The sequence below is a fragment of the Salvia hispanica genome, chromosome 5 (genome assembly GCF_029641045.1).
Source record: "Salvia hispanica isolate PSC_SH4W2 chromosome 5, Shi_PSC_v1, whole genome shotgun sequence".
Lineage (NCBI taxonomy): Eukaryota > Viridiplantae > Streptophyta > Magnoliopsida > Lamiales > Lamiaceae > Salvia > Salvia hispanica.
This window is the reverse complement of record NC_142696.1, coordinates 32,290,627-32,300,033: the sequence shown is the minus strand read 5'-3', so window position 1 is coordinate 32,300,033 and position 9,407 is coordinate 32,290,627. Positions and strand designations below refer to the sequence as shown.

Sequence of the window (9,407 nt, the reverse complement as noted above, 5' to 3'; positions counted from 1 at the left end):
CCTCCCGTGGAACGTCTGTCGACCAGATTCCCTGCCCAATCAGCATCAGTGTATCCATGGATATCTAGATGCCCGTTTTTTTGAAACAAAACTCCATGTCCGGTGGTTCCTTTCAAGTAGCGAACAACTCTAAGTGCTGCCTCCTAATGTTCTTCCTGCTGGCTATGCATGAACTGGCTTAAGACTCCCACTGCGTACGCAACATCCGGTCTAGTATGGGATAGATAGATGAGTTTCCCAACTAGCCTCTGGTATCTTCCCCGATCAGTAGGAGCCGCCCCCTTGATGAGTTGAAGTCCGTGATTCTGAACAATAGGAGTATCTGCCGGCTTATAGTCCAACATCCCTATCTCTGTCAAAAGATCAAGAACATATTTTCGTTGACTAATGAAGATTCCTTTCCCTGACCTAAGTACTTCAATCCCGAGGAAATACTTGAGGTCACCAAGATTCTTCATCTAGAATTCCGTGGCTAAATGTTCCTTGAGTTGTTGTATTTCTTCGACATCATCTCCAGTAATGATCATATCATCTACATAGATTATTAGACAAGTGATCTTTTCCTTTTCCCGTTTGATGAAGAGGGTGTGGTCGGAGTTACTCTGTTGGTACCCATACTTCTTCACCACCTCTGTAAATCTTCCAAACCAGGCCCTTGGGGATTGCTTTAGCCCATATAGTGTCTTCTTCAGTTTGCATACCTTTCCTTGCTCAAACTCTTCTAAGAATCCTGGTGGAGCCTCCATTTATATAGGGTCCTTCAATTCTCCATGAAGGAATGCGTTGGTCACTTCGTACTAATGAAGTGGCCAGTCCCTATTTGCCGCAATAGAAAGAAGAACTCTCACAGTGTTCATCTTCGCAACTGGAGAGAACGTCTCAGAGTAGCCGATCCCTTGGGTTTGAGTATATCCCTTTGCTACCAACCGATCTTTGTATCGCTCGATACTTCCATCAGGTCTCCGTTTAATTGTGAAGACCAATCGGCACCCCACTGTATGCTTTCCATCGGGCAATGCGCTAATCTCCCAAGTACCATTCTTTTTTAATGTTTTCATCTCTACAAGCATTGCATCCCTCCAATGTTTGATCTTTACTGCTTCTTCAAAGGTTCGAGGTATCTCCTCCTCGTACAGTGCAGTTTGGAAAGCCTTTGCCATTTTGGAGATGTTGGCCTCAGCGAAGTTGGCTATTGAGTACCTGCTCTTTGGCCCTATTCTTTCTGGAGAGTATCTTTTCGGAGGGATTCCCCTAGTACTCCTAACGGGACGCACATACTGCCTTGTATCTTGATCAATACTAGTATCTTCTTCTTCTTCTTCTTCTTCTTCTTCTTCTTCTTCTTCTTCTTCTTCTTCTTCTTCTGTACTAGGAGGGTCAGAATTAATAACTGAACTATTAAGATGTGGGCTAGATATTACCTCGGATTCCGTTCCGGTTGGATCAGAGGATCGCGGCAGAAGTGTCGTTTGACTCATTTCTGTAGATAAGCTCGTCTCATGAACAGTGCCAACTTGCTCTATTGGCCCCATATCGAAGTGACTTGGCACATACCACCGAAGGGAGTCGGTTTCTTGGGTCTCCCCCTGAGTCCCAAGGTGGTGAAAGAATTCTGTTTCGAGAAAGTTGCAGTTCATGGTAGTGATAACCCGTTTGGGTTTTGGATCGTAACATCGATAGCCCTTTTGATTGATCCCATAACCGACAAAAACACACTTAATCGCACATGGTGAAAACTTGGTTCTTTCGTGTTTTGGAATGTGTACATAGACCGAACAGCCAAAATTTTTTGGTGGAAGAGATAAGTATGCGGGAACTTGTGTCAAGGTAGCCAAGTGGTCTAGTGGAGTTTTTTGGTTTAGTGTTTTAGTGGGGAGTCGATTGAGAAGGTAAATGGAGGTGGATATGGCTTCTGGCCAAAAAGATGGTGGAACTTTTGAGTCAAATAGGAGGGCTCAGGTCATTTCTAGGATGATTCGGTTTTTTCGTTCAGCAACTCCATTTTGTTCGGGTGTGTGAGGGCAGGAAGTTTGGTGGATTAACCCATTTTCCCTAAAAAATTGAGCCATAGAATTGTTCACAAATTCCCCCCTCCCCCTCCCGCCCCGTTATCTGAACGTAGGATTTTAATGGATGTTTGAAATTGGGTTTGGATCATTTTATAGAACAAAATAAATTTGTCAACAACTTCTGATTTTTGTTTCATAAAATATACCCATGTGGCTCTACTACAATCATCCACGAATATCACAAAATACCTAAAACCAAGACTAGTACCAACAGGCGCACGGCCCCACACATCAGAATGTATTAAAGAAAAAACAGTCTTAACACGAGTATCATTCGGTTTAAAGGTGTTACGGTGGCTCTTGGCCAAAACGCAAGTTTCACAAGAAAAATTCTTAGGAACAAAAAGTTTGGGAAATAAAGATTTTAGATAACCCGGAGAGGTATGACCCATTCTTCGGTGCCAGAGCCAAGTCTCCTGAGTGGTGGGTCCGTGAGCAAGCATCGTCACACCATCTTGTCGAGCGATCTCGTCTACAAAATAGAGCCCACGTCGTTCAGTGCCATGTCCAATAATCTTCCCCGTCTGGATATCCTGTAAGAGACAAAATGTTGGTTGCATTAGCAGAGTACAATTCAAATCCTTAGTCACATGACTAATTGACATCAACTTCTGAGATAAATTTGGAACATAGAGGCAGTTCGAAAGTTGCACATTCGGAAATATTTCTATAGTCCCTGCCCCCTCAACTGGCATTATTCCTCCATTGGCAGTTTGTATATGTGACTTAGGGGTCTTATGAAATTCTACAAAATCTTTTCTATCATAAGTCATTGTATTTGTGGCCCCACGATCGAAAATCCACCCTGTATCATCAATTTCATCACTATCCCAGGCCTCAAAAGCATATGACAAACTTTCTAAGGGTGCAAATGAATTCTTGCAAATAATGGGTCGGATTCCGTAATACTCATTAAATGGGGTCCTTTTTCACATTTTTCATTAACTGGGGACTTAATTGCAAGAAAGAAAGTATTAGGGTTAGGGTTCTCACTCCCCAACCCTTTACCTCCACTTTCGGCGCCGTCAAGCTTGAGGGAGGTGATCATTGCCTCGGCTGTCCTTCCTCCTCCGTTGTCGCCGCGCCGACCACCGCCGGTTTGGAGACCACCGGTTTCCGATCGCCGCTCTTGGAATTGAGCCGTTTCACGGCTCCCTTCTGCCCCTGCTCCTCCCTGATTTTTTCCTCCTCCTTCTGTTTCGATGGCTACCTTGGCCTTCGCCGCCTTCTCCTCCTCCCACCAGTCTGGATATCCAATTAATTGGAAGCAAGTTTCCTTTGTGTGCTTGTGCATCCCACAGTGGGAACACCATAGCTTTGATTTTTCCGGTTTGATGTTTCCGCGGCGGTTTGTGGTGGGGCGCTGCGACGGCGGCGGTGGTTGACTCCTGTGTTGAGGTTGCGACTGGCGGTATTCTCTGGCTCCAAAGCCGAACTCTACTCCCGATGATGAGTCGCTTCCGACAGCGGTGGTGGGTGATTCGGATGCTGGTGACATGATTTTCAATCGAGCTGCCTCCCGTTTCACCCATCCGTACGCCTCATCGACTGAGGGATATGGATCCTCCTTGAGGATCTCGCGTTTGACCCAATCGTACCTCTCGTTCAATCCGGTGAGAAATTTGAATAATCTCAGCTCCGATTTGATGCTCCGATACTGTGAAACTCCTTTATCACAGCAATCTACGGTCTTGTGTGGGCACCGATCTATATCCATCCATGCTCCATGGAGTCTACTCCAGTAGGCCTCCAAACTTGTTTCCCCTTGAGTGATTCTGCCTGCTTTATCTCGCAGGTCATATATTAGGTACGAATCTGCCGAACTTGCGAAGGTTACGGCGAGCGTATCCCAAAGAGATTTCGCCGTTTGTTGGTGTGCGAAATCGGCTATAATATGTGTCTCCATGTTGTCAATAATCCATGAGAAGACTATCAAGACTATCTCCTCCCAATCGGAGTATCCCTTCTCTCCTGGTCCTGGTGGAGTCGGATTTCCAGTGATGTGGCGGTAGACTCCTCTGCCGCCGATGGCCACCTTCATTAGGCGAGCCCATAGTGAATAGTTGGAGCCGTTCAATTTGAAGGCTACGGTAACGCTTTTACTCGATCTGATCTTCTCGGCAATCGGCTCGATTTGTTCCTTATTATCGTCGGTCATTTTGATTGTTGGTTTCTCGCCGTCTCGGTCGAGAATTGTATATCTGTTCTGGGGTTATTATCTTGGGGCTATGATGATATTTTTCTGAGCCGATGCCATGTAGAATTGGATAAATTTGTGTTATATATTATTCACAATGAATTTGTACATCATATATAGGCTAAGAGATAGCCATACAAGGTAAGATCTTACGCAATCAAATCTTCCTAATTACAATCAAAGAATATTATGCAATCTTCTCATGATCTCGTGCAATCTTCTTCCTTTGTAGAATATTCTGTATCTTCCAACAAAAACCGCTATTTATAAGCGAGGAGAAACCCTGTAACCACAAAAAGAAATAAAACAAATAAAATTAAAAATAAGCCTGGAAAAATTAACAATCTTTTTTGTCCTTAAATAATGTTGAATAGCCATAACTCATCATGTGGCATAGCGACATTTTAATTCCTCAATTGATTCACAAGTACCACACGAATTTCAAATCATTTTGACGTAGAAAACATTTTGGACTTTATCGGCTCATCACGACATTTGTAACTATATCATCAGCTATGAATTTGGATGTCCAACAAATTATGCATGTATGATAATTAATGAATATAATATATGCGAGAAATAAGGAAATCTTTTTTGCAGAACATGAGTGAGGATATAAATATAATTAAGCAACTTATACAGTGATAATATGATAATACTAAATAATGGACAGGTGTTACTTTAAGCAAAGAAATTAAAATAGATAGAGGGGGTCGTCATTCATCACATCACATGTCCACCGACACCCCAACCTCTTTAATCTTTATGCTTCCCTTTTATTTTTTCAAGAAACTACTTATATTATCCCTTCGTGAATTGAATTATTAATACTAGTAAACATAATATAGTACTAACCAAAATTACTTTATGTATATGATTTCAGCTTTAATTACCTTAATCCCCTCAAAAACTAACCATTTGCCGCGTTTCACTGACCGCCCTCGTTCACTGTCAGCCAACCAATATTCCATCCATCTGTTTTTCTAAATGATAGTACTCCTAATTAAATAAAAGTATAAGATCATTTGCTCTAATTTTATTTATTAAATTTGATAATCGTAATTAATAATCAAGTAAGATAGATATCATAAGATTGTGTCTAATATATTATTGACGGCCTAGTTGATGAGAAAAAGGCCAAAATTACATGTGTTTTCTGTTATTACTATTTGTCAGTACTATTTTATTTTACATTGAGCTTTAATCAATACGAAAATTCAGTTATATCTTGTTCAACTCAGCCAAGGGGCTCTAAGTCTATAGATGAAAACTAAAAATAAGCTTTACTATGCGCTTAACTAAAATGATCAAAAGCATTTGAGGTTAATTAATTAGAAAACAAAAAAATAACATTGGGAAATTAAATGTGTCCTAATTTAGTACTCGTTTGATTGATTCCACTTAAAATATAAAAATAATTGATCTGAAAAATTGATTGGATTAATACTTTGAAATTAGTGAAGTTGTGGTAAAATTAATTTGAAAGTTCCTACTTACTATACATAATCTTATACCTCGATTCACTAAAATATTCTACTTATTCGATACAAAAAGGAAAAGATGAGAAAATGGAATAATCTTGGTTTATTTTTGTTATCTTATCTCTTTCTTTTTCATCCTTTTGTCCATTCTTATATTGTTTAAGTTTTCCAACTGTTATCGAGTGAAATCACATACTAATATCCCCCATCTTTTCAAGGATTGAAGAAATGAATTTTTCTTTATTAAAATTAATGAAAATGGGGAATAATAATGTAATTTAGATGCAAAAAATATCAATACATGTTTAAATCGATAATTAAGTAAAATAATAGTATTTCCATATGATCCAAGATATAGAGAGAATATATAGTTATAGAGTCCCACTCTGCAGGTTATGTATAGTACTACATTAATATCCATCCATCTAATTAATTAAAGGTGAAATTTACACACACCAACTCATTATATACACATGAGAGAGAGAGGGCAATTCCATTAATTTGACTTTTGATAGAGGAATATATATTAAGGGATACTAACTAAAGCTAGCAAAGAAAATGGGAAACAAGAGTGGTTTGATCTTCTTCATCTTCTTCTTCTCTCTCGTCATATTACAATCAAATGTTGATGCCTACCAAAACTACACCGTCGGCGACTCTCTTGGGTGGTACGACCTCCTCGAAAACCCCAAAGTCGACTACCGCAACTGGACCGCCGGCAAGAACTTCTCCCTCGGCGACTTCCTCAGTAATTCTCTCTCTCTTGATCACATCATACCATCATTCATTTATTCATCTTTATTACTTCTACTTATTCCTAAATTCAATTGAGCATTTAGTAAGAGTGTCCCACTCTGCTACTTAATTAATTCGTACGTATATTATTTTCAAAAAGAGAAAAATTTGCAAAGATATTTTGTGTATAGTAGTGCTCCGATCCATGTTTAGGAATTGCCACATTTGTGATCAAAAGTGCGATACGTGAGTAAATGTAAGTTTAGCTTTTCTTAGCAACTTCATTAGTTTACGAGTTAGGGTAATGCAATTGAGTTTAATTATGGTGTAATGATTGGGGCAATATTAGATAATTCGAGTATTACGATAACATTCTAGCACAAAGTAACCAATCATAGCATGTGATCAGAGGGAGAGATGAACAGTTGGCGGCAGGTCAGATGTAATGTCCAAAAAAGATTTGATGATAAGTAGTGCTTCTGACAGCTGTATTTATGCATAGGTTAGATAGAGTTGTATTTTGTGGGCAAGTTCATATTTGTTACTGTTGATTCACTTTTTAGTAAAGAGCATCTCATGTGCACTCATGGGGGGCTGTCTTGCATTTTGGGCAACTACTGATTCCAAGAGTATAAAGTCAAAGACTAAGTTATCCCAAGTTGAAATTTTATTATCTTTTTAATTATGTTTAAGATCAGGCTTCTGATCAATCCATAACTAAATACAAATGTATTTTTGGATAATATAGTGGCCCATTTTATTTTATACAAGAAAAATAAATTACGGATGTCATTTTAAAATTATTTTGTGTTAGCATTTAATTCATTTTTAGACTTTTTATTGTGAAAGAGTTCATTTCCTAGATCTGAAATAGGTCATTTCATATATGCAAAATAGGTCACTTCATCACTTACTATTATAAAAGACTATTCTATCCATCAAACAGTTTATCCTCTTTGAGGTGTCCTTTTGAGGTGTTCGGTTGACAAGACTAAAATCTCATGATTAGAAATGTATCATGTATGGTTCATAAGATTGACCCCCTCAATTTAATCATAGATGGATAGTCTCGTGATAATTAGTCATCAAACTAAAATAATCCACAACTTAATCCTAGATGGATAGTCTCATGATTATTAGTCATGACAACCGAACGCCACATTTATGAACTAAACGCTCTAAAAATAACCTCCATGTTTGGTTATTCAGTAATACACTAGGATAAACTTATTTTTTTCTCACTGTTCTGAGACTATATAAGACATATTGGAGTTTAAGTTTATAGATGAACTTTTGGACCACAAATAAACAACGTTGTCAAAGGATCGGTTCAAATATTAGCAATTTTACTCTACAACCATATATAGGATGACTTTTTTTTTCTTCTTTAATGTATTTATATTTTTAAGTAGTAGTATTATTAGTATATGTTACCAAATTTTCACTTGACATTTATATTTTGTTTTAGACATGTGGACGATGGAATCTATTAGGTGTTATTGTACTTAATCGTGGTTGATTTTTTTATTTTTAAAGAATATCTTTTGTTCCATAATTAATTAATATTATTATAAAACAAATGCAGTTTTCAACACGGACAACAACCACACAGTAATCCAGACCTACAACTTCACAACATACAAGCTCTGCGACTACGACAACGCCCTCGACAACGACACCATCGAGTGGTCCGCGGCGGACCCTTCCGCCACCGCGCCACAGCCGGTCTCCGTGGCAGTCCCGCTCACGAAAGTCGGGATGACTTATTTCTTCTCGAGCGACTACGACGGGGAGCAATGCCTCAACGGCCAGCGCTTCCAAATCAATGTCACATACGGGCAGGGCCTGCCCCCGAGCCTACGGCCCGACGACACCTCCCCGGGACCAGTCGGCCCGCAGTCGGGGGACGACGAGTCGGTGCCGGACACCATGGTTCCCTCCAATTTCGATAATCCTAAGGATAGTAGCGATGATAATCAAGATGAGGCCTCTAGTTCTATTCCGTTGTTGGCTTTTTCCAACTTGTTTGGGGTTTGGTTACATGGATTGCTTGTTGTGTTTGGCTTTTTTGTGCTGTGTTGTTAATTTTTTTGTTTGTTTAATATTGGTTTGTATAATTATTTCTACTTTTTAGAGGGGGTGTTGTGTTGTATAATTAAGGTGTGTATCTTAGAGGTGATCATATAGTTGATATATTTGTTTTTATTTATTACATGCTGGAATAAAATGAGATGCATCTGCATTTTGCAATATACAAGTAATAAAATATGTTGGTTCTCTCCATTACTGTGAATCGCAAAAATCAAATGTATTAGTAGACAGTAGTACTTAGTAGTAGGAATCTATTTGTTCAATTTCAACTATCAATCTTGAATTAGTAGGAACTTCGATGAGCATACTATACTCAAGAGTGTATGCTTGACGGTCGTCGACTCCAAGTAGTCATTTATGCTAAGGTTGAGCTCTGGAGATCAGTCAACCTGGACTTTCCATCCAAATACTAAATATGATATTTTCCCTATGTTTAGATATTTGAAATGATATTTCAAAGTTATATTGTAAATTTATTCAATATAAATAAATAAAATAATTTTCATCTCCTTTTTATGCAAAAATAATTAAAAATATTTTTCAATTCCTCGTGTATGAATAAACAAGACATAAAGTATTATTTTTGTTAAAATTGAATATTCATAGTTAGTCAATTTTAATCTGTGCAGTAAATTATCTTAAACATTACTATTAGCTTTTTCTTCTTATTTTAATTTTACATGGTACCATAAGAAGAAATAACAAAGGAAGAAAAAGAAGAAATGAAAGAGAGATGATTTGACATAAATCAAAACATAAATTTTATTTATTTATATTCGATAAATTTATAACTTTTGAAATATTATTTCAAGTATTCAAATATGAAAATATATT

General features: G+C 38.1%; 2 protein-coding genes across 2 annotated transcripts; one reads left to right on the top strand and one right to left on the bottom strand.

Moving 5' to 3' along the window:
* Window positions 1-797: 797 nt before the first annotated feature.
* LOC148926660 (uncharacterized) lies at window positions 798-4,230 on the bottom strand. Its single transcript, XM_089059205.1, has 5 exons — window positions 3,078-4,230; window positions 2,660-2,928; window positions 2,443-2,602; window positions 1,422-1,612; window positions 798-1,277 (listed from the first exon to the last, which is right to left on the bottom strand). The coding sequence occupies exons 1-5, from the start codon at window positions 4,225-4,227 to the stop codon at window positions 798-800; spliced, it is 2,250 nt and encodes a 749-aa protein (XP_088915331.1). The 5' UTR covers window positions 4,228-4,230.
* A 1,984-nt stretch (window positions 4,231-6,214) lies between these two features.
* On the top strand, window positions 6,215-8,765 carry ENODL18 (early nodulin-like protein 18). Its single transcript, XM_048084037.2, has 2 exons — window positions 6,215-6,495; window positions 8,068-8,765. Exons 1-2 carry the CDS (start codon window positions 6,306-6,308, stop codon window positions 8,565-8,567), a joined length of 690 nt encoding a protein of 229 aa, XP_047939994.1. The 5' UTR covers window positions 6,215-6,305; the 3' UTR covers window positions 8,568-8,765.
* Window positions 8,766-9,407: the final 642 nt, after the last annotated feature.

Coding starts and splice junctions, on each gene's coding strand:
- LOC148926660 (XM_089059205.1), bottom strand. CDS start 4,227: ATGACCGACGATAATAAGGAACAAATCGAGCCGATTGCCGAGAAGATC. Junction 2,929..3,077: donor TGACGGCGCCGAAAGTGGAG/GTAAAGGGTTGG, acceptor TTGCACCCTTAG/AAAGTTTGTCATATGCTTTT. Junction 2,603..2,659: donor AGTTGATGTCAATTAGTCAT/GTGACTAAGGAT, acceptor TGTCTCTTACAG/GATATCCAGACGGGGAAGAT.
- ENODL18 (XM_048084037.2), top strand. CDS start 6,306: ATGGGAAACAAGAGTGGTTTGATCTTCTTCATCTTCTTCTTCTCTCTC. Junction 6,496..8,067: donor CTCCCTCGGCGACTTCCTCA/GTAATTCTCTCT, acceptor AAACAAATGCAG/TTTTCAACACGGACAACAAC.